Raw genomic sequence first — 25,732 nt, 5'->3', positions numbered from 1 at the left:
CCCATGTGTTTTCCATCCTATATGCTTCTTCTGGTCCCATATGTGATTTAGATAGTACCCATCAACAGAAAGAGATTATTTCTACAGCCCCACCCCATGTGAGTGAGCCAGGTGATGACTGTAACTAACACAATACATCAGCAATGATGTTCTATCAGGTCCAGGCAGACCTTGGTTGTCTGGAAGTCTTCTCTTTTTTTCACATCTTTTAAATTTAATTTTATTGTCAAGGTAATGTACAAAGAGGTTATAGTTGCATACGTGGAAGTCTTTTCTTCTTGCTTGTTGGGAATATCTGTGTTGGAGATGCTCACCGTTGGGACACAAAAGAGGCCAGTTACCATGAAAGTATAAAGATGATCATGACATTATGAAGCAAGAAGTTCAGGCCTACAGACTGAAACTTCATTTGGAAAGACAGAGACAGAACAGGATGCACAAAGGCACACTTGTGAGAGGAGAAAGAAGCTAACGTATAAGAAAAAATGTTCTAGCCTAATTGATATCCTGTAGGTAAGGGACAACTTGCTAGATGAGCTCTTCCTTAAATTCTTGACACAACATACATGAGCAAAATCAAATGCTTACTTAAAGCCACTAAAGTATGAGGTACACTGTTTCTTCGCAATAAAAAAAACTAGAGCAATTCCTAATGAAAATGATGAAATAAAACCTTGGTTTATTTATGTCTTTGGTAATGATCCTTTTTTTTGAAAATGAAAGTCTATTACTTTCACAAGAAATATAACAGGTTAAAAAAAGTAAAGAATATACAAGCATAATATAAGGATTTGGGGAGAATAATGAAAGGGTGACACTGGTTAAGATGGACTGTACTTAGAAACTGATACATTGAATGCTGTTTTGTACAACTACTTACAGATAATAAAAAATATGATTTAAAAAATTATACACAATGCCAGGCGCCAGTGACTCATGCCTGTAATCCTAGCTACTCAAGAGGCTGAGATCTGAGGATCACGGTTCAAAGCCAGCCCAGGCAGGAAAGTCTGAGACTCTTATCTCCAATAAACCACTCAGAAAAAAGAAGAGGCAGTCTGACTCAAGTGGTAGAGCGCTAGCCTTAAGCTGAAGAGCTGAGGGACAGCGCCCAGGCCTAGGATTCAAGCCCCACAACCGACAAAAAAAAAAAAAAAGAAATTATATACACACAAAGGTTTCAGTGTAGATTTTGTCTTTATCAAAGGAACTTGGAGGAACAAGCTACAGTAGAAATCTCAATGGAAGAGCCTCTGTTGCTGCTTACTTTCCTTTTTTGTGCCTTCATTTTCATATGCTTATCAGCAGATAAATGTTGAACACTTCCCCTTCATGGTCAACACAGAATCCATAGCCAGCTATATATGCAGCCAACTTGTCTGTTTCTGTATTTCTCCATGATTATATCTACTGCCTCCTCTTGACTTACAAGAAAAACCTACAAAATAAATGTTGATCTGTCTAGAAATAATACAGAAAAAAATTCCTGTTATTTTTGGTGAAAAAATAAACTTGACAGTTTATTTCAATAAAAATAAAATATGGATTTGCTTTAAAGTTCAGGTACATTGTTTTGATGAGGTCCAAACAAATTCTTGTTCATTTTCTTAAAAAACATTTAATACTCAGTTTCACTTGTTTCACAATTCAAGACAAAGTGTTTTGTAGCTACTCATGGTACATAAAATATTTTAATTAAAACTAAGAGATTATTACCATTTAAAAAAAAGAATCCATAAAAATAGAAGAAAGTATCTCTCTGACTTTAGGTAATAAAGAGTTTTTGAGACATCTAAACTATATATCACAAAGAAAAGGACTGATATATCTAATTACTCTAAAATTAATAACTTTTGTCGTTTAAGATGCCACAGATAAAGTAAAAAGTGAGGGCTGGCAGTGTAACTAAGTAGTAGACTGCTTGTCTGGCATAAGCAAGGCTGAGAGTTTGAGCCCCAGACATACAAAAGAGAGAAAGAGAAAATGAAAGATGTTGACAATCCATATAATTAACTAAGGATTACTATGCAAAATGCATTTTTTAAAACTACTAAGAATCCATAAGAAAAAAAATCTATAGAAAAAGGCAAATACTGTGAACCAAGAAATCCCAGATATGGGATCAAAAATAAATACCCATATAAACGTTACTAAGTCTCATTAGTAATCAAGAAAATCAAATTAACATCACAAGAGATGACACTGCATGCACACCAAATTAGGAAAATGTTAAGTCTGGCAATATCAAGTATTTTCTACTACTGGAATAAAAAATTAGCAAATCCACTATGGAAAATGATTTGTCACTACCTAGCAACAATGAACATATACATATGTTCAGATCAAAATGCACTCCTAGTGACTCTAGGTGTCAAAAGCCACACTAGTGTATTCAAAAAGAATAATAAATTTACATGGCAGCATTGTTCATTAATAGCAAAATCAAAAATAGGAAACAATCCAAATCTCCACTAACAGGAAAACAGATAAGCAGCATGTGGTATATTAATATAAGAAATAGCCATGAGAATCAAGTGAGCTATGACACACATCAAAACAAATAAATCTTTAAAATCATATTACATGACTCACACATGTAATAATCCTAGCTACTGAGGAGGCTGAGACAGGAGGATCATGGTTCAAAGCAACCCAGGGAGAAAGTCTGTGAGACTCTTCTTGTCTCTAATAAACAATCCCAAAAAAGCTGAAAGTGGAGCTGTGTTTCAAGTGGTAGAGTGCTAATCTTGAGCAAAAGAAGCTCTGGGACAGCAACTACAGCCTAAGTTCAAGCCCCTAAAACCAGCATAGAAGATAGATAGATAGATAGATAGATAGATAGATAGATAGATAGATAGATAGATAGATAGATAGATAGATAGATAGATAGATAGAAAGATAACACATACTTTCATACTTTGACACATTTTATATAAAAGCAAATGCCTGTCATCTTTGATACTAAGGAGGCTGAGATACGAAGATCTCAGTTCAAAGTCAGCTTGAGCAGAAAAGTCCATGAAACTCTTACTTTCAATTAATCAGCTTAAAAAATGGGAAGGGGAAAACAAAGGAGGAGGCTACAATGCTTGATAAGAAATGTACTCATTGTCTTACCCATGTAATTGTAACCCCTCTGTACAGTATTTTCACAATAAAAAAAAAAAAAGTTAGGTTTTTAAAAAGAGGCATCCGAGTAAGAACAGCAGCACGCAGGTGGCATTCAGGTAAGGGGTAGGTTTATTCATTTTTCTGGCTGGCACCAGGCCATGTTGGCCCTCCACCGTACTGGGAAAGAGAGCGTCTGGGCCTGGGCTAGGCCTTATCTAGGGTATGGGTGGAGAAAGGTGTGGCCACATCACCTTCAGAGGTGACCTCAGCAGATGCAGATGTGACCTCTTCCAGGTGTGTCAGTTGCCTAGGTAACGCAGGTACTGGGTGGAGACTTTGCTGTGAGGAGGGTGGAGTCTGCTCGCCATCCAGGAGCAGACCCTACAAAAAAGTCTAGAGTAGAGGCATGGCTCAAGTGGTAGAGCACCAGCCTCAAGCAAAAAAGCCAAGGAAGAGGGTAAGTTTCTGAGTTCAAGCCCCAGTACTGGCAAAGAAAAAAAGTTCAAAACAGATACATTGCTTTAAGGACACATGTATACTTTACCGCCAATCCCCTCCCCCCCGCCCCCAAAAATGGAACAATAAACACCAGAGTCTGGATACAGATGGGATATGAGAAAATGACACAAACTGTGGGTTATAGGCACTGATTGAAACAGTATACTGTCATGACACACACTGTTCATATGTAGTCTATACAATATTTGAAAGATTCAACATAATTGAGAGCATAAAAAGGAACAGAGCTCCCCCTAGTGGGATACCATTGTTTTTCCTCTAAAAGTTTTACCTCTAATAAAAGTATCTAGAACTCCACCTTTGCACATGAAAATTAGGAGCAGAAAAATAAGCCCTAGCTAACCAGGCAACAAAGCAACCCTGGTCTCCTTGTGCCACCTCCATTGCCAAATGTTGGTGAAAAAAAAGCAATCAAAAATAACTCATATCCAAACTACTAGCCTTTGCCAAACATACTTGAAATCAGTTATTCATTCCTTATTCAATTGATTTTTTTAAAAATCTTCAACTGGGGCTGGGAAGGTGGCTTAGAAGTACAGTGCTTGCCTCTCATGCATGAGGCACTGAGTTCAATTCCTCAGTCCCACATAAGCAGAAAAAGTCAGAAGTGGCACTGGGGCTCAAGGGGTAGAACGCTAGCCTCGAGCTGAAGAACTGAGGAACAGTACCCAGGCCCAGAGTTCAAGCCCCACGACTGGCAAAAATAAAAATAAAAAAATTTTCAACTGATTAAAAAAATCCTAGGACATCTAGGTTTCCAAAGCTTGGCACAGATCTTACAATGTCACACATTCCCTTTCACAATCTATGTTATACTAAAACTCTTCATTCCGTAACAATAAACATCTGTATCATCCGCAGCTTTTGTCCACCAATTTCTTTGCCTCTGCTACCTAAGGCCTTCATACCAACAGAGAAACTAGAAAGAATATCCAACAACAAAAATTCTAACGCTACTGTTTCTCAAAAACCCATAGGTTAATCACACCTATGATGGTCCTCTGTAAATCTACTGAACATGTTTAAGAGAAAATAGTATCTCATCATCTAAACACTGCAACACTGCTAATGATTATATTCTAGCTTACTGCTTGACAATGGCTCAGGAACTTACAGTGAATAAGGAAAAGAGACTGGGACTGAAGCTAGAAAAATAGATGCCAAACTAAGCAAGCTTTCCCCTATCACATATGAATAAAAATTCCACTATGAGTAAAAGATTGATGAGTATTTTTAAGACAAGGAGATGTGAGGTGATCTGAAAGTCTTTAAAATAAAAGGAATTACTTGGAAAATAAATTCCATGCAACAAAAGAAAAATAAATAAAACATCTCTGACTTTAAAAAGAGTAATGCAACACCGATATGAGGTGGATGTATATAATCCCAGCACTCAGAAGACCAAGGGATGGCAAGCTTGAGATCAACCTGGGCTACGTAGCAAGATTCTATGTAAAATTTAATTTAATTTAATTTAGGAATGTGGAAGAGTAAGAAATACAAACAATTACAAAGGAAAGAAGAAACTACAACCATTTACAATAGCATCAAAAATACATGAACTATCTAGATCTAAGTCTAAGCTCTAGTGCAAAACCTGTAACTTTAAAACAACAAACTACCAGCTGGGCATGGTGGCTCATCCCTGTAATCCTGATCAAAGAAGGCTAAGATAAGCAGCAATGTGGTTTGAGACCAGCAAGGGCAAAAATTCACAAGACCCATCTCAATGAAAAAAAGCTGATGACAGGTGGCATGCAACTGTCATCTCTGCTACAATGGGAAGCACAAATAAGATGATTTAGGCCCAGACTGGCCTGAGAAAAATTTCACAAGACTCAATCTCAAAAATAACCAGAGCAACAGGGTGTGGCTTAAGCAGTATAAGACTGCCTAGCAAGCAAGTTGTGAGTTTAACAAAGCAGGGGGCGGAGGGAGAGGGGAGAATACAAAACATCTAAGATTACACATCTAAATTAACATCTGAGATTAAACATCTAAATAAATAGAAAGATATATAACATCCTCAGGATTTGGAAGGTTCAATTTCACTAAGAAGTTACATCTTCCCAAACTGATCTTCTTATCCATACAATTTCATTCAAAGTCTCAGTAGGAAGTTTGATAAGAATAAATCACGTTGCATCTAAAACAGAGTGAAAGGCAGAAGAACCAAAATAACTACATAACCAAATCACATAGTGGAGAACCCACACTACGTGATTTAAAGATTCATTATGAACTTGCAGTAATGGAAACAATACTGTATTAGAAACAACCTAGATAGATAGAACAAGAGAATAACCTAGGAATTGTGGTGGCATGTTCCCCTGGGAAGAATGCAACGTACTAGAAACCAAGGGCTAGAGGCAGAGGTCCATTTACATCCCCCCAGGGATTCGCTAGGGGACCTTGGCTTCCCATCTCCCCCACTCTATGCCCAGCAGTTAGAATTCCTATCCCCAAAAAGGACATTCTTTTGCCAGGGGGCAGAGCAGTGGCATTCTAGAGTCTTCAGGGCCAGGGAGCAAGCAGGTAAGAAGAGGGGTAGCTGACCTTGATTAGAAGATAGGTGGGCTGTGGTAGCCATGGCACTCAGGGGCTTCCTGGGCCACTACAGAGAGGGTAGTGTATAGTGATGGAAGCTCCAGACTCTGAGGAATGAACTTCTGGGTCAATCTACCAGGTCCCTGTCAAGCTGATGGTGGAGGTGAGGAACTTGCAGTGGAGACAGAGATCAGCTGCAACCACAGGAACTACGGTAGAAAGCCCCACAAACTTGTGTGGGGAAATAGATGCATGCAGTCCAGGAAATGGACTGGCCACGGACTGGCCACGCGGGTACAGGCTCTCATCTATCCCTTCAAGAAGCTGACAGCCCCCAGCTGCCGTATCTTTCCCACTTCCCCAGGTGGCTTCTAGCCCATCAAGGAGCATAGCCAGGTGGCAGAGCCAGGTCATTACCATCAGGAGACATAGTACTCCAACAGTAGCCTTTGCTTAAGGTCACCTCATCATCCTGACCAAGACTTTCTCAGAATTGTATCCTGTGGACCTGGGCTTCACCTACCCACTTCTTTCCCTCCCAGTTTTCCTGGAGGTCAGACCTGTATCATAGAAGCAGGGTTCACTCCTTCAACTCCTCTTCCCATCCTGTGTGTCTTCCCAGCAGCTCCCCCTACCCCTGGCATTAAATCTCTTGCATACCTAGTCCCATCTTGTTATCTTCTCTATTTAAAAGAATTATCAGATATCTTCTAATAATTTAATTTGATATCAGAATTTAATTTAAATTAATAATCAAACTTAATTTAAAACCAGAATCTTTTCTGAATTTAACTCATCTACATGTAATGACTTCACATGAATGTAAGAAATGTAAATGCCTACTACATTTCAGATACCAATAGGTTACAGAATATAAGAATCACTAACAGACTCTGCCCTCAAGAAACTATGAGTTGCAGCCCAATTGCCATCACTTGCTTGTTCATTGGACCCCAGCTTTGACCCTTTACTTACATAGTGTTGGTGGCTGCTTTCACCATACAACTGCAAATCAGGCAGTTCCAACAGAGGTTGTATGACTGCAAATACTCACTCTGACCCTATACAGAACAAGTCTGCTGAGCCTTGGTCTAATGGAAAGGGAGAAAGGACTCAACAAGGAGCATGTCTACTTCTTTCCTTCTCTATCACCAACAACTGGCACAGTCAACCTGAACACTACAAAGTTGCAGGGGAGCTGTTGGGTACACTGAATGTGCAAGCAAGTGAAGTATGATTACATGAGGAGTGGGTAGCAAAGAGCCAAGAGCTTGCATTAGAACCCAGTGCTGCCTCACTCCAAATCCTGTGTTTATTAGAGTCCTTCCTTCCCTGAGCACTCAGAGTAGAGTCACCATACCTGGGGAACGAATATGAGTGTGGTTACAGCTGCTTGCTGACTAAACAATCAGAAAGGGAACTAACTACTCCAAACCAACCCTGTAACTTCTTTCTCAGAGAATACAAGAAATTGTGCTGGCTGATGGGAACGTACAGATAGAAGGCAAATTCTGGCTGGAGTGGAGCTAACGGGCAGCACTGTTGCCTGGAATGTGCAGAACCCTGGGTTGGTTCCAAATTGTACCACATCTCCCACCACTTATGTGTAATAACATGGAACTTGTTTGCTGCTTTCCCTCTACCTTGATCACACTGATCATGCTTTCCCTTCCTTACCTGGCAAACATCAGTTACCCATCAAGACTCAATTGTCACCTTGGGAGAAACTACTTCCTGACTGATTCAAGCAGAACCAAATCCTACAGCACTGGAGTCATATCCTAACACAGCCTGTGGCACAGTCAATTCAAGTTATGTGTTTGTCTTCTAACTCAAGTGTTCAGCTCTGAACCTCAGCATCAAATGACACTCCATGGTGCTTGAGAAAGGATGGAAAGGAGAGGGAAAGGGGAAAGCTGTGTATATGAGGATCTAATTAAGAGAGACCCTAAAACACAAATGTTCTTTGAAAGAAAACAAAAACCACAAAGCTCAGAATATGTGTGGAACAAGCAGCTGGTGCAATGCTGATTGGACTAGCTGCATAAAACTGCTTCCACAGGCTATACTTCCTGAGTCTCACCTGAAACACCTGCCGGCCCCACCCACCCCTACTTTATGGACTTGCCACAAAATGGCACGCACCACCCTTCAGCAACTGTTATAAATCTAGTCTTATAATCTGCATCTAAGGCAGTCTCCTACTCTTCAGAAAGTTATGGTTGAGAATTTGACCTGAAAAGCACTGATTAATGCCTGTATACTTTATTATTCTGCTCCTATGTCAATAATACCTGAGAAATGCTTTTGTTCAGACTGCCCTTCCTGGCCAGAAGACCAATTCTCTGTTGTGTGAAATGAGAGCTATGCTGCTCCTTTGGTATTTCTGGATTCTGGCTACATTCCCTACTCAGTGAAGCTTATAAAAACTAGGCATCATGAAGGAAAGAAACCTGGTTAAGAATCAAAGAGGAAAGAGAATTTCAAGAGCAAGTTGGTGATGGCCAAATAGGCAAAACAAATAAACGTGAAGGGAAGGGACAAAGAAACCTGAGGGACTATGAGGTATAGGAACTGTGACCACCAATGAAAGACTAGGATAAATAGACAAACCAAGGTTTTAAAATTAGCATGAACTGATCACCAGATCACCCTAAAGGGGATGTGACAGAGGCATACCAATAATCAGGAGTTGGCTTTGGTGATTCAGGAGAGTACAATGAGGCAGGCTGTGAACATACCTGAAACCTCCCTGTGACTGAGGGCAGTCATCTCAGTGTGATACAACAGCACCTACAGAACTTTCAGCTCAAGGTCTAAGTGTACCTGGACTGCTGTTGCCACCTGACTCTGTACATAGCTCAAGGCCTGCCAGATCCTGTGCAAAGTTGCTGCACATCAATCTGTCTGTGGCTCTGCTTTTAGGCAGTCCATAGATGCCTAGCCATCTCTGCACCCTAGCCTAGGCCCAGGCTACACACATTCCTTTTTTACACCAATCTATGTTCTTAGTTGCAGTTGGAAGCAAGAGAACCCAATTCTGTAGAATGTAGAAAGGAATTTGAAGCTCTCAGAAAGGCCACAAAATCAATGGGAGAAGCAGAGAAGCCAGACAAGGCAAGAAAAACAAAAGCTGAGACAAAGGGGAAAGGAGTCCCTTCCTCACACACTGAGGAAATGAGGCCATGCCTGGAACCTTACAGCATGAAGCAAGCCCTTGCCATGATTCTGCCTCCCTGTTCTTCTTTCCACCTTGGCCCCTGCAGCCACCACTGTTCACAAGAAACTCCAAGCCACTCTCACTCAAGATTCAAAGAACCTTCCCTTTGCAACTCTCACCCAAGAGTCCAAGTCCCAAGGAAGGCTGTCCAAGCAGCCAAGGGGGGCCCATGTGGCTCACCCTCACTGCTAAGGGAGAACAGCAGGGAGTCACCAACTACTAAAGGGCACACCCTCTCCCGTTACCCAGGCCCCACAAATATGCCCTCCCACAAAGCAGAAAAGTAGTTCAGAATGCTTGGCAGCAAAAGAATGTTAAACGTCCCCTTTCTGTTTATTTTCACTAGCACCCCCAGAATTCCAATCTGGCCCTTCATTCCTTTTCTTCCCCCACATTTTTATTCGCTTCAACTAATTGTACAGGTGGGTTTCGTTTGTCGCATCCATACACGCATTCAACATGCTGCATCAGACTCACAGCTTCGGTCACTCACCCTCATCCCCACTCCCCAAACCCATCTCAACATGCACCAGGGTTCCACATTCACGCGTGTTCATAAAGTATTCCAACTACACTCACCCTCTCCCGCCCTCTCTCTCCACCCTCCTCCCGCTCACCACTAGTACCCTCACTCTAGACAGAACCTACTTTACACTCCTGTCATTCCCTTTTTGTAAGTGTATGTTCGCTGTTCAGAGGGTTTCTCGGTGCCTTTTCACAAATGCGTGGAGTACTCACACCGATGTCCTCACTCTCACTTTCTCTATACCTCCTACCATTATTCAACAGCTTTCAATGAGTTTCCTTATGCCACCTTTATCCTCAGACGCAATGTACATTAGTGTTTTTCATCTTCTCACTCATTACACAAGAAGTACAAACAGGAGGATTGTGGTCCACAATGGTCCAGGAAACATAAAAAAAAAAAAGGGAGGAAAGAGAGGGGGGAGGGGGAAGAGGAGGGAGGGAGGGTTAATCATCTTATAGAGAAAGAATTAACAATGAACAACTGAATGCAGTTGGATTGGAAGAATCACTTCTGATATTCTATAGTACTATAATGTAACAATGGTGGTGACATTGAATTGAATATTACATTGTACCCCACAGATAGGTACAATTACTATGAGTCAATTTAAAATAAAAATGTACTTAAAAGAAAAGGTCATATTATCTGGGATAAATTAATTGATGTGCTCTTTAAAGTTACTGTCTCTAAAGCTACAAGCAAGCTAGATTAGAAAGCGAAGAAATCTCTAGCAAAAGCTCATATGGTATCCATTTGTACTAACATCTAAAAATAACAGTCCTTCCCATCCCATCCACCTTCCAAATCCAACTGACCCACTAAACACTGGGAAATTTTCTTTCTTGTTCACTTAAGAAATAAAAATAGCAGCCAGGTGCTGGTGACTCACACCTGTAATCCTAACTACTCGGGAGGCTAAGATCTGAGGATCCCAGTTCAAATACAGCCAAGGGCAGGAAAAATCTGTGAGACTCTTTATCTCCAATTAAACACCAAAATAGCTTAAAATAGAGCTGTGGTTCATGTGGTAGAGGGCTAGTCTTGAGCAAAAAGCTCAGAGATAGCACAAGCCCTAAGTTCAAGATGCAGGACCAGCAACCATGGAGGGAGGGAAAACTCCCTGAGTCTCCAGCCCCTCCCCTTGTTTGCCTGGCACCAGAATATTTCAACTCAATGCCTGAAGACTTGATCGTTATGGCCAAGACATGTGATATGACTCAGTGCTGAGGATGACCCCAACATAACCAAAAGGTCTCAGATGCTTTCCAATAAATTGTCTGTGGTGCTCTTTCATATTATTAAACAGTTAACTCTACATTAAGTAAAAAACCTCAAGAACTGAATAACAAAAAATTATAACCATGCCTAGAAAATATAAACTATGTCCACTAGAGGGAGTGAGTAGCCCATTAATTTGAAGGCTGGGGTCACTAAAGCAGGTCCTTTCAAAATAACCCCTGTTTTCATTGTATTTGATGTTGGTATAATTTGTGGAGGGGAAGGGAAAAAACAAATTGTTTAAATAGGGATACAGGTGGACCCATTGCACCAATGAGATGTACAAGATGTTATGTCAAAAATGAACTTTACAACTTTACAACACTGCTGTAATTGTAACCCTCTGTACGATATTTTCACAATAAAAAAAAAAATCCTTGCAAGGTAGGCATAAAACAAATCATGGTAAGTGAGGCAAGCCAAGCTCAGAGAGACAAACAGCACAAACTTTTTCTCATATGTGGAAGCTAAATCTAAAATACACCAGCAAAATACATATGATAAATTAAACAGGACTCTAGACATTCACACACAGTGAGACCAAAAGGAGGATGCTCTTAGGGGAAGAGCACAAAAGCACCATGGCTATGTGCCTCTGATCATACAAAATAAAATTTGTCAAAATACCTCCAGGACATGGAAATAAGAAGTATTTTTGTTGGTTTTGTTTTATTTTGTCTTGTTTGTTCATTTATCTCTTTGTGGGGGTGAGGAGGGGCATAGAAATGGGGGAACCAGGGTGAACAAATGCAGCAGTGGCACTCAATAGACACTATATTGAAAATGAAGGAAGGCGTGACATTGTCCAAAAAGAAATGTACTCATTACCTGAAACCCCTTTGTACATCACCTTTATATTAACAATAAAAAGTAACTTTTAAATAAAATTTATAATAGTGATGGAAGAACTTTTCCTGGGCCCACAAAAATGACTGCAGGGTCCTACCCCTCAATTTGTATTCAGTTTTCTGTGATTACAAGCGCAAATGAGACTTCAAATCTTTCATGTATTAGCCTATAGAAAACTTTGAATTTTTTTATTTAGTCCTTTCAATTATACTATGTATATATTTGTGCAACTGCCAACAAATAAAAAAATAGAACTGAAGCCAGGAGTGGCGATGGTTCCATAGTACCATGACTTGGGAGGATGATATTGAAGGAGGATTTTGAATGAGACAAGACCTTGTTTCAAGAAAAGAAAGGAGTGAAGCAGAGGCAAAAGAGGAGGGGGAAAGGGAAAGAGTCTCATGAGTTGTCACATAAACTGAAAAAAAAAAAATACATATAGTAGGAGGTTTCATACTGCCTTAGTACATCCCCAGCACCATGAAATTCCTATTTTTGTTGTTTGTTGTTGTTGTTGTCATTGTTATTAATTTTGGGGGAATGGGCTCTCACTATGTAACCTAACCTGGCCTGAAACTCACTATGTAACATAGGCTGACCAGCCTTTCAAGTGCTGGGATTTTAGTTAAATGTGCTCTAAGCCTGGCTCAGAATTTCTTATAAAATCCAAGTAATAAAACTGGTTCTACTCCTTCATAGGAGATCTATGGTTGTAAAGCTTTATTTAAAACAAATGACGAGCCAGGAGCTGGTGGCTCACACCTGTAATGCTAGCTACTCAGGAGGCTAAGATCTAAGGATTGAGGTTCAAAGCCAGCCCAGGCAGGAAAGTCCAATAGACTCTTATCTCCAATAAACCACTCAGAAAACCAGAAGTGGCGCTGTGGCTCAAGTGGTAGAGTGCTAGCCTTAAGCTGAAGAGTTCAGGGACAGCGTCCAGGCCCAGAGTTCAAGCCCCACAACCAACCAAAAAAAAAAATTTAAATGAACTCACAAAACAAATATGACATGTACTTTTTTATAACCTAAATTTTTACCTATTCCAAAGTAAGCATTTTTGTTATAACATTATCCTCCTCTGTGTGTGTGTGTGTATGTGTGTGTGTGTGTGTGTGTGTGTGTGTGTGTGTGTGTGTGTGTGTGTGTGTGTGATTTCTCTATTTCAAAAGATGAAACCAAGGGATGGAGCTGTAGCTCAGTGGTAGGACACTTATCTAGCATGAGCAAGGTCCTAGGTTTAAGTCCCAGCACCACAAAAATAAAAGAATAGCAAAGTGTGTCTATATTTTATAGCTTTCTTTAATTCCATAGACCGAGGATATCATCTTTCCTTGCTATATAAATATTCAGGTAGTAATAACAACAGATGCTGGAGGGGATATGGGCAGAAGGGAACCCTACTGCATTGTTGGTGGGAGTGTAAACTCGGTTCAACCACTTTGGAAAGTAGTATGGAGGTTCTTCAAAAGACTCCATATAGAGCTCCCCTATGACCCAGCAATCCCACTTTTGGGCATTTACCCAAATGTTTACAAACAAGACCATCCTAAAGCTACCAGCACAACTATGTTTATTGCAGCATTATTTACTATAGCTAAGATATGGAACCAACCCAGATGCCCCTCAGTAGATGAATGGATCAAGAAAATGTGGTATATATACACAATGGAATTCTATGCCTCCATCAGAAAGAATGACATTGCCCCATTTGTTAGGAAATGGAAAGGCTTGGAAAAAATTATATTAAGTGAAGTAAGCCAGGCCCAAAGAAACATAGGTCCCATGGTTTCCCTTATTTGCAATATCTAGTATATGTCTGAGTCAAGCAGAAAAGATCAGATAAGATGACGTTAGGGAAATGAACCCTAAGATATGTATTCAAATGTTTTTTTTTTCTTTCATGTGATTGTTTCTAAAATATTTATAAGATTATTTCTTTGTTGCTTTGTATGTCCCTCCCCCACGGTATAACCCCTGCTTTCACTGTATTTGATGTCAGTATAATTTGTGGAGGGGAAGGGCAAAAACAAATGGTTTAAATAGGGATACAGGTGGACCCATTGCAACAATGAGATGTACAATTCGTTATGTCAAAAACGAACTTTACAACTTTGGTGCGGGGGGGGGGGGGGGGAGGAATTGGTGGGGGTGTGGAGGGAGGCTGAGAAGGGATGGGAAGGGGAAACAAAGGAGGAGGTTACAATGCTTGATAAGAAATGTACTCATTATCTTGCCCATGTAATTGTAACCCCTCTGTACAGTATTTTCACAATAAAAAAAAATTCAACAACAAAAAAAAAAGAAATCTTAAAAATAAAAAAATATTCAGGTAGATCTGTTTCCCTTACCTCCTTTATTTAGGAACAACTTTTTTTCACTTTATTTTTTATGGTACTAAGGGATCTCAGTTCAATATGAAATTATGAGTAGAATGCACCTTGATCAAGGTCATCCCATCTATGATTCTCTCCCCTCCCCATTTATCCCAACCCATTCATGCCCTGAAACTACCTAGCTCTATTTTCACATATGCACATTGAGTATCATGCAGGTACTGTGGCCCCTGCAGCTCTCCTTAGGACACTGGCATGTTACTGCAGGGTCCCAAGCATCATGGAAGCCAGTGTGTGTCCCACAGCTGGCTCCACACTCATTAGCTCATTCTCAATACAAGGCAAATGTTTTACTTGTCTACACAGACTTCATCCCAAAGACTCTAGATAACAGGCAAAAGTAGGCGGGTGAATTTACATAGCTGCCACTCAAGATATTAAAAGGCTATACTGTATCTTCAGGTGGCAAAGAAAGAAAGAAACTATTGTTCCCTTTCTGACTCACAAACATTCTATTAAATTAACCAGGTTGGAGGTGGTATGTGATATTACAGTTAGCCCCTCATGTCCATGGGTTCTGCGTGTTTAGATTCAATGGAGCATGAGTCAAAAATATTTAAAAAACAAATTCCACCCAGGGACTGTGACGTACACCCATAGTCCCAACTACACAAGAGGATCACACTTGAGCTCAAGGATCATACTTGAACAACATCAAGATGTCATCTATGAAAAAAAATAAGTCCAGGAAATTCCACAAAGCAGAAATTGAATTTGCCACGGTCCAAGTTCCACACTGAGTCAACATGAATGAAGTGATATGCAGGCCCTGCCTGTGCAAACTTTCACCATCTCACAATCTGTCTCTATCCAGCAGAGAACATCATTTGCCTCAGGTCTTGTACATCTTGTTCACGTACTATGCAGTGAGGCCTACAATGGAGGCATCTGCTCTGAACACACACTCTTATTTCTTGTCATTCCTAAACAATGCAGTATAACAACTATTTAAAGAGCATTTGCATTTTATAAGTTACAATCAGTAATAGATAGATAGATAGATATAGATAGATAGATAGATAGATAGATAGATAGATAGATAGATAGATAGATAGATAGATATAAAATGGTGCAACAGTTGCATATAACCTAACAATCTTCCCCCAATACTTTAAATCATCTCTATTGGATTCCCAGGGGATCCCGGAACCAAGATGCTGTGGGATAGCTATATTAATGGAGGGACAGAACATGTCTTGTACATGTTATTTTTTTAGGGGTAGACATAATTATGGGTTAATACAGAAGTGAAACAGCAGTCAGTGAAGGACTTACCTCTACCCGCTTGGCCCAATCTTTTTATGTATTTAAAGATGGAATATGAAGGATTCACCCCCACCCTATTATCCCAGATGCATGCAGATCTCAGGCAAAACCCCAGGTTTGCACGGATATGCAAGGCAATCCAAACTGAGCCTGACTGTAAACATTCTGAATCATTGTGGACCTCGCCTATAAGGCTCTGAGGCTGAGCTATGAGACCAGAAAAGGGTTAAGAGGTTGGAAGACTGAGTATTGGACCCCATGAAAGTCAAACTGTCAAGGCAAGACCAATGTAGAGCTGTTTGAACAGTAAAAAGCTTGAGACCTTGGATAAGGAAGTCAATTTTAACTATACTTACCCTATTCCTTGCCTGCACCTGCAGTCATCTCCCCTATGCTGAAATCAAGTAACCTCTGTCTCCTGGCTCAGGCCCCATAAAAGCCTTAACTCCAACCCCATCCCCTGGAACAACCTTTGATCCCATGGGAAAGTTGCTGCTCCTCGCAGTTCTTCAATAAACAGTCCTTGCCTGTGCAAGATCAAGTCGGGCCTGCTTCCTTCCTTTCCCTTCCATTTTCCTAACAGTCAGTGCTGGTAGACAGCTTCTGGAATACATTCCTATTTTATTCTCTTGAGGACTCACACAGCCTCTTTGGAAGATACCCAATTTCAGGTCATAACAGAACAGATTGGAAGTTACCCAACCAGAGAATCTTTTAGAAGTGTTCTAGCTAAATCTTGATGGGGTACAAGCAATTAGTCTCCCAAGAGAATAATCACTCAAGAATCTCCAATGCAGTGTGGCATGAAGGAACCAGGGCCAGGATTTCTGCTGCCTGATTCCTGAAAGCCCTTAAGACCTAGACTGAGGCCAATCAGGATCTTAATTAAAAGTGGAATCATCAAAACCAAAAATAACCACCAAATAGACACGTGCCTAGATGAGTCATGACATCTGCACACTGCAGACTATTGATGAAATGGAATAAGGAAATCTGATTGTAAATGCACAATAATATGTATTCTCCTCCCTATGTCCTGCATAGTCCTAACCACCCTTAGCCTGCTCTTCCCTCTCTTAACAGCTAGTCCAAGGAGGGATGGAGGGGAGAAAAGAGATAGTATAGGTATAAAAGATCCAGGTTATCTCTACTCAATGCCATGTGTCTCAGAGAATATATTCACTAAAGTAAGTTACAACTCACTAAATAAGCTGTAATGACATTTTTTCAGTTAGAGTTTACAAATTAAATATATAAATGTGTATATATACGTATATATATACATATATGTGTATATATGTATATATATACGTATATATACACATATATAATTTGTATATATGTACATATATATGCATATATATGTGTATATATACATATATATAATTTGTAAACTCTAACTGAAAAAATGTCATTACATTACATTACATTATATATATATATATATATATATATATATATAATTATGACACAAGTAAACTATTTGCCTAGCAAGTGAAAGGCCCTGAGCTCAAACCCTAGTTTAAAAAGAAAAAAAAAAACAGAAAAGGAGGGTGGAGAGGGTCTGTATTCTCCCTTCCTTTGTCAATCTTTCTCAGTTCTTATTTTGGTTGGCTTCCACAGGTAAGTCAACACTCCCTCTTCCTGACTTATATGACTTCAATCCTCCTAAGCCTTTTCCTATTGCCCGAATCTTCTGCTGCCAGCAATAAAATAGCCTATCGCGCAATGAGAAAGAATAAGAAAAGCCATCTCCATTTTTGCTCAGGTTACCTGATGGTAAGCATCCACCTCATAAAATAGCACTAAAATGTGAACATAAACTTTGAGAAAAGCAGACTTACATAGTCAGAACTCATTCGAAATATTAGGGAATCTGAGCGCAATTCTTGATCTGGGCCCTGAACTGTTAAAAAATCAGACACACTGCACTAAGTCCCTATATACACCAATCCCTGATGCTCAGCAGAGTTAAACCCAGAGATACCATTGTTCCACCTCTCAGATTCCTCAGAAGTACTAAGTCATTACAGACATCTTTGTAGGCACCAAAAGGCATTTAAAAAAAAAAAATCCAAACTGAAAATTCATTGCAACAAAGACCACATTGGGGTGTGCTGAGAATCCATGATAAGTTGCAGTTTGGGCAGCACGTTTAGTTCCCTGCTTCACACATCACGGATGGAACCAATGCTTCAACAGACAAGATCAGATCTTTCACATCAGAAAGTTTCCAGACTCTGGCCCATTTGGCCTCCCAAGAAGGAATTTACATGTTGCCATTACCTGTATAAGTGACGGTTGTCTTCAAAGTCTTCCTGACCCCACTTCCCTTTGATATCTTCAATAACGTGATTCTTGAGGAATTTTTTCAGCAGTTGGACAGTCTGTTTGCGAGTCACTTCTGGGCCAAAGTTCTGACTGCACCTCAGCAGCTCATGCAGCCAGTCCACAGCTTCAGCCGCTGTGAAGCAATGCTCGTAGCTCTTGAACCGACAGCGATGCTTCCGCAACGGCATCCTGGCACGAAATAGCTCCACAGTTTCGTTCCACTAGGGCAAAAAGGAGGTAAAAGTATTTAGTAATTAACTGATGGCTTGGTTTTGGGTTTTTTGTGCCAGTCTTGAGGCTTAAACTCAGGGCTTAGATTTTCTGCTCAAGGCTAACAGTCTACCACTTGAGCCATAGAGCTCCACTTCCAGCTTCTGGGTGCTTCATTGGAAATGAGAGTCTCATGGAGTTTCCTGCCTGTGCTGACTTCAAACTACAATCCTCAGATCTCGGCCTCCTGAGTAGCTACAATTACAAGCATGAGCCTCTAGTGGCCAGTTCAACTGAAAGTTTTTAAAACATTGTTACATCCCAATGAGTGCAATGTTTCCATTAAAAAAAAAAAAAAAAAAACCCTGCTTGAAAGCTGGGGATATAGCACAGTGGTAGAGATTCTGAGAAGGCCTTTAGTTAGATGGATGGATAGATGGATGGGCAGACAAACAGAATTAAAAATTAAAATCTACTTGAATAACAGATGAAGCCTTCTTCCTTGCAGCCTTCAAATTCTAAAGAAAAGTTCTGGAGAAATAAATGGTAGTGATAGTTTCAAAGCAAGTACAGATGTAATTAATGAAGTTCTTTTTTTTGGGGGGGGGGTCCAGTTGTGGGGCCTGAACTCTGGGCCTTGGACGCTGTCCCTCAGCTCTTAAGCTCAAGGCTAGCACTCTACCACTTGAGCCACAGTGCCACTTCCGGCTTTTTTCTTTTTGCTTATGTGGTGCTGAGGAATCGAACTCAGGGCCTCAGGCACGCAAGGCAAGCGCTCTACCACTGAGCCACCTTCCCAGTCCCAATTAATGAAGTTCTTACAAACGCTACAGATAAAGTGTTCGAAGCCTGTCAGTGCCTGTCCTGTAGCAGGTGCTTCATAAACTTTAGCCTAGAATCATCGTTGTTGTTGTTTTATTATCAGGGTGAGTAAAACTATTAAAGCTGTACGAGTATATTAGAAAGACCCCTGAGTGGAGTTTCCACTGGCCAAGGTTTAGCCTGAGCTCTGCTGATAAACACGTGGTGCTGGCATAGTTCATATTTCTCTGTAGGAATTTATAGTGAATAAAAACAAAGATCTGACCAGACCAAAAGCAAACCCTGCCAACACAGCTGCACACAAAGGTGGGAAGGCATGCCCCAAAAGCAGTTCCTCTGGCACAGGATCAGCACAAAATCCAGAATTGAGTCTGGGGTTATCTGGGGCCACTGCAGCTACACTGTCTCCTTCACCTTGGCAATGTCAGGCTTCGATTATGCAAACATAGATTTCTTCCAAACAAGTTAGAGCACGGATGGCCAGTCTCAGCAGACTGTGCCTTCACAGCCAAGAGCGTGCTGCTATGACACTCACTGCAGGCTCCTCCAGAAATGCCACAGCAAGGACAGTGATGCACTGGGCGGAATTCCCAGCCAACTCAGACATAACCTCCAGCTACACCTCATCCACTCTACGGAAACATCTTTGAGGACAGCCTACTTTTATTAGAAGAATTAGGTATCAACATCAACTATGTCTGGCAGAAAAAAAAAAATCTCTAACAGTGTAACACCCACTAAACACAGCAGATGGCAGCATCATGAATGAAACTGACTTAGCAGGACCAAAACTCCTCCAAAGCAGGACCTTGGAAACCACACTGTTACTTGCTGGCAATATCTAGTTTTAAGTATACAGGACCTATGCAATTGGACCTCTAGGAATGTTTTCTTAAACTTAACAAGCATGCCAGGTGTATTATCTGGTGTGTACCAAGAGTCCTTGAATATTTTCTTCTTCCTTGAATATTTTCTTCTTCCCACATGCCTATTTCTCCACAATAGTGAAATTTTCTTGGCAAGGGATGGTAGGAATCATTCCGACTGCTAGAATTATTAATTCATGACGTTTTCTGCTTCCAAGATTTTTTTTCTTTTTTCTTTTTCTGTGTGTGCCGATCCTGGGGCTTGAACTTGGGAGTCTATCAACTAACTGTCCCTGAGCTTTTTTTACTCAAGGTTAGCACTCTGCCATCTGAGCCACAATTCCACTTCTGGCTTCCTGGTGTTTAGCTGAAGATGAGTCTTAGGGACTTTCTTGCCCAGGCTGGATTTAAACAATGATCCTAAGCTCTCAGCCTCCTACATAGCTAGGGTTATAGATATAAGCCACAGGCCTTGGCACACTCCTTCTTCCTTATTTATGTGTAAAATTACATCAGTGACAGGAACTTATAAAGCAGAAAAGCCTAGAATACTAGCTTATACTAGAATCTTCAAGGACATGATGAGCTATTCAGTGTCCTGCCAGTCAGATGGGGGGGGGAGGGCACACAAGCAAAGGTCTTGGCATTGCTCCTAAACATCATCCTCCTAAACATCACAACCCATCATGAGGTTCTTGCCTAGTGTTTGTTTCTAATATATAAACATTTGAATCATTTTTGTTCCCTGGAAACTTTTAGAATGTGCTCCAAAATTTTCTTCCCATGATCTTGGTACATTTAATTTTCATAATAAGTATCTGATAGAAGTTGTGGAATTTACACCAAACCATGCAGCTAATAAATGGTAGAACTGATGGATACAGATGTTTCTCAGCTCACAATGGGGTTACATCTCAGAAATCCAAATGAGTAAAGGAGAGAGTATATACAAATATAAGAAAAGTATAGGGGCTGGGAAGGTGGCTCAGTGGTAGAGCGCTTGCCTTGCATGCATGAGGCCCTGGGTTCGATTCCTCAGCACCACATAAGCAAAAAGAAAAAAGCCGGAAGTCGCATTGTGGCTCAAGTGGTAGAGCGCTAGCCTTGAGCTGAAGAGCTGAGGGACAGCGCCCAGGCCCAGAGTTCAGGCCCCATGACCGGACCCCCCCCCCCCCAAAAAAAAAAAAGAACGCATAAGGTTCAATCTATACTACAACTAAAAAGAAATCTTTGGAAGAAAATCAGCAGGGCACCCAATTTGGCAAAAGTTATTTAAGTATTTGGTCTAAGAATAAGATCTGTTCTGTTGAATTCTCTTACAAGATTTTACAATATGAAGCTGATTAGCAATAAACATACATAATCCCATTTTCTGCTTCTATAACAAAACACCTGAGACTGGGTAACTTCAAAAAAAATATGATTTGCTGAGCATTAGTGGCTCACGCCTGTAATCCTAACTACTCAAGAGGCTTCAGGTTGAGGTTTAAAGCCAGCCTGAGCAGGAAACTCTATGAGATTCTTATCTCCAATAAACTATGGGGGAAACACACACACACACACACACACACACACACACACACACACACACACACGTCAAGGTGTGGCTCAAGTGGCAGAGCACTAGACTTGAACAAAAGAAGCTGAGGGATAGTGACCAGGACCTGAGTTCAAGCTGCTATGTTGATGGTTAATTAGAAAAGAGTCTCACACCGACTTTCTTGCCCTGGCTTGCTTCAAACTATGATCCTCAGATCTCAACCTCCTGAGTAGCTAGGATATGGATTGAACTACCAGCATCAGGTTCTAATCTTCACTTGCCTTTAACCATGGATGTGTGGTAATGCTCTGCTGACAGCTACCTATCATTTCTCATAATTTTTTCACCCAGTCTTGAACAAATACGAGGAGGCATATGAAAAGATCTTCATGTATTTTATATTGATTGGAATTATCAAAATCACTATCAACTAAATATAATGCATAATATCTTATTCATTATTTAGATACATAATACCTGACCCTTGGGACTCAATGTTTCCAAATATGATTAAATATATCTAGTAATTGACCCAAGATGGTCAGTGTTTGTACTTGCTATTTCAATTACAGAAAGAATAATACCTATTGGTACTACAGAAGTCTATGAAAAAAGTTTGTCTGTCTCTCCAATCCTCCAGACCTGTTGAACAAAGACATAAAAATAGAAGTGTACCCTGTCTATATGTATGTTATTTTCTGTTACTATTTCCTTTTTATGAAATGGCATTAATCACATGGTACACTTTATCCTGCTACTCATTGTTGCCATTAATATACCATGGTGTCTTTCCGTGTCATTATCTATAGATCCAATCTATACTTATGAGTGTTCATAATTTCTTCATCCATTTTTTTAGCTAATGAGCATTCAAGATATCTCCAGGTAGGTATGATAATGCATTTCTATGATCCTAAAACTCAGGAAACACAGGTAGTTTAAGACCAGACCAAGTAAAGTTAGAGAACCCCTATCTCAAAACCTAACAAATGGGCACAATTTGAATGGCAGAATACTTGCCTAGTATGCTTGAAGTCCTGAGTTCAATCCTCATTACCAGAGGGTGGGGGGAGTTAAATTATCTTTAATCTAAGAGTACACTATTCTCAGGCACAATTAGAAAGAAAACAATTATACATGAACAAAAAAACAAAAACAAACAGCTTGAGAATGTCTTTTTTCCCCATAATATACAATATTTGAAGAGATTAAAGTAGGGGAAAATGATCCATTTCATAATTTAAAAACAAATTTATCTATCTTATTTTAGGCCCATAATCTAAGGAATAAAGACACAGTCCAATAAAACATTACTTAACAGAAAGCACACCACAGGAGCATGTCACAGCGTAAGGGCAAGACCACACTTAAGCAATTTTCAGAAAAAGGATTTTCTTTGTCCTTACTTTAAAATAGTGAACAATTGGAGGTTAGCCTAGAATGATTGGTAAGTTACAAGGCCAGGGTGAAATGCACCAAACCTTGCCTGAAATTTTAAAACAAGCAAGCAAACAAACTATTAACATGGCATGGTAACATCCACCTGCAAACCCCGCTACTCTGGAGGCTGAGGACTGCTTTGTGCAAAAGCTTGAGACCAGCCTAGGAAACACAGGAGATCTTGCCTCAAAAAAAAAAGTTCTTAGCTATTTAATCATGGGTTACAAAATGATTAAGTGATAGCAAATGGCTAATTTGTTTCCATATTCCTCATGAAGTAGGACAATCATTTGATTTTTGCCATACCAAAAAAAAAATCCTTTTTCTTTTGTAGTACCAGAGTTTGAACTCATCTCATGCTTATTCAGTTTGCTTGCTCAGTTGAGATCTACTACCTACGTCATGCTCCAGCTTAGTTTTGGGCTTGTTATTTTGGAGATGGGAGTCTCACTGACCTGTTCTACCCAGCCTCGCCTCAAATTTTGATCCTCCTGAATAAGAAGGAAAACAGATGTGAGCCGCTGGCCCTGGCTAATTTCTCATACTTAGGTAGCTTCAGACTACAATCTTCTTATCTGCTTCCTGAGTAGCTGGGATTACAAGTATATACCAACATGCCTGGCCAGTAAATTTGTATTTATTGCATTGTTTTGCCACCCTTACTATTAAGCAATAGGATTGAATTTCTAGATTAAGCTGCTTTATTTCCTTCGGCCAATGAGAGTTGAACAAAAAGCCACAAGTCCAAGCCATTTAGCTATTCTGAAACAAGGGCACTATGTGAAGATGCCTAAGCTAACATATCAGAGACCTATGCCCAACTAACCCAGGACTGAGTCAACAGACTACCCCTGCTCACATGCCTAGATGATTGTGGCACATGAGTGAATCCCATTAGAAGAACCAATGATTTAAGTCCAGCTGAGATTGCTGACTCAAAGAACCACAAGGAAAGACTTGGTTGTTGGTTTGTCAAATGGGACAATACCTTAAAGTCCCCTGATAACATGAATATGTGGCTTTTGCATTTTATCTGTAAAGAGGATTGGTAATTTTTATTAGATTTTCAAAGTGGCTTATGAGCCAAATAAGTAAAAAACCATCAGCCCTCAACATTTCTCCTACCAGACGTGGTCTTCCAACCTATGGGCAAAAAAGTGTGGCTGGCTCTAGAAAGAGGAGGAAACCATTTCCCAATATTTTCACATGGTGCACATATGATTGAGTTTAAACCTTAACTCCTACCTTTTCCTACATATTCCTGAGACACACAGAACAATGAGACTCAATTCCAAGTCAGATGCTTCCCAAAGTGGTTGACAGACCACAAAGTCAACAGCCTTCCTCCCAAAGTACCTTTTAAGCATCCAGAGAAAGTCCTCAAAAAAAAACTGTCATGAACTTTTACCAAGATGTCACTCTATTCCATTATGGTGATCCTTGAGGCAGAAATCAGTTAAAAACAAACAAACAACCTTGCTTGCTCATGATCATAAGCAGAGCAAGTGTACACTTGAATACTAAAAGTTAACCTCCGAGAGAAATCATCATCCTTTACCATCAAAGCCTGCTAAAAGCTCTTTCAGACCATCCACCCCTGCTGATTCCTCAGCTAAATCGGAGACAACAGAAACACCAAGCGGCTTGAGAGCTCCACCTCAGTTCTGGACAGTTACAAAACTTTGTCAAGTGTCAACAAGTGTCATTCAGGAAGGACACACACACCCCACTACCACAAACCGTAAGTGTTGCGGGGGGGGGGGGGGGGGGGGAAGGAGGGGGGAAGACAGTAGCCTATCTACAGGGGGTGGGTGGCCCTAAGGTCCTAGAGGGGGTGAAGTGGCAAAGGTCTTACAGGGGTAGGGGCCTACCGGGGGGGGGGGGGGGGGGGACTTGAAGGTCCTACCTAAGCTCCTTCAGCGGGTGAGGTGGCCTAAGGGCCTACGGGGGCCGGTGGCCCTAAGGTCGCAGGCAGGCTGCGCCGCCCCGCTCCCGGGTGCAGGGTTAAGTTCCAAAGGACAAAGCGGGAAAGAGATCCGCCTGTATAATGCCAGGCACACTCCGCCAGCCTCGGGGGCGGCCCTGCACGCTCCGGGACGGCTGGCCCCACCGGCCCTTCTTCCAGGAGCGTCGTCCGAGCACCTGCCGCCCAGGGCCCCACCGCCGCCCGGCCGACCGGCCGAAGCAAAGACCGGCCCGCCAGGAGGGCTGCCGTGGGGGCAGACCTCCGAGCAAGAGGCTCCACCCAGGCCTCTGCACACTAACTCACCAGCCTGGTAGCGCGGTAAGGCCCGGGCCCCACGATGCGGTGCTCCATGGCCCCCACGTCGCCCGCCCGGCCGCCCCGCCAGCCAGCGCCGGTCCGGGCGCCGCCCCCGCCGCAGTTTGAATCAGGAGCCTAAGCGTTCTGAGCACTGATTGGGCGGCGCGTGAGGCACGTGACCGGAACTGCATGGTGGGCGGGGCCGGCGTCTGCACACCTCCCTGTGGCGGATCCTGCTGAGCTGTCCTGTGTCCCCGCCCCAGTGTCCCCCCCATCCCCCCCCTCCCGCTGCCGCTCCGCACTCACCGCCACCGCCCGTGGGAGGGGACACCGCGCCCCGACGCCGCCCCCGGGCTTCCCCTGCGCAGGGCCGACCCAGCTGGCCCGAGTCCCGTTGGGGGCTGTGTAGGTAAATCCCGGCCCGCAGCACCGAGCGAGACTGGAAGGAGCTGGTGGTGGAATGAAAGGACCCAAAGCCTGGACGAGGCGAAGGACTTTTCACCGCCGGATAAGGACCACGTGCGGTGTAGAGCGCGTTCAAGAGCCGT

General features: G+C 41.5%; 1 protein-coding gene across 1 annotated transcript in view; it reads right to left on the bottom strand.

Moving 5' to 3' along the window:
- The window catches only part of Depdc1b (DEP domain containing 1B), a 54,336-nt gene extending 29,062 nt beyond the window's left edge, over positions 1 to 25,274 (bottom strand). The window contains exons 1-2 of the mRNA XM_042690878.1: positions 25,191 to 25,274; positions 17,999 to 18,264 (exon numbers count right to left, since the gene is read on the bottom strand). Coding sequence (XP_042546812.1) covers positions 17,999 to 18,264; positions 25,191 to 25,238 — 314 coding nt within the window. The 5' untranslated portion in view covers positions 25,239 to 25,274. The remainder of the gene's footprint in view (positions 1 to 17,998; positions 18,265 to 25,190) is intronic.
- Between the last annotated feature and the right edge of the window lie 458 nt (positions 25,275 to 25,732).

Source organism: Dipodomys spectabilis, unplaced genomic scaffold (genome assembly GCF_019054845.1).
Source record: "Dipodomys spectabilis isolate Male_0828 unplaced genomic scaffold, ASM1905484v1 ptg000140l, whole genome shotgun sequence".
In the NCBI taxonomy this organism is placed as follows: Eukaryota; Metazoa; Chordata; class Mammalia; order Rodentia; family Heteromyidae; genus Dipodomys; species Dipodomys spectabilis.
The sequence above is the reverse complement of the archived record's forward strand: the minus strand, read 5'-3'. Positions and strand labels throughout refer to the sequence as shown.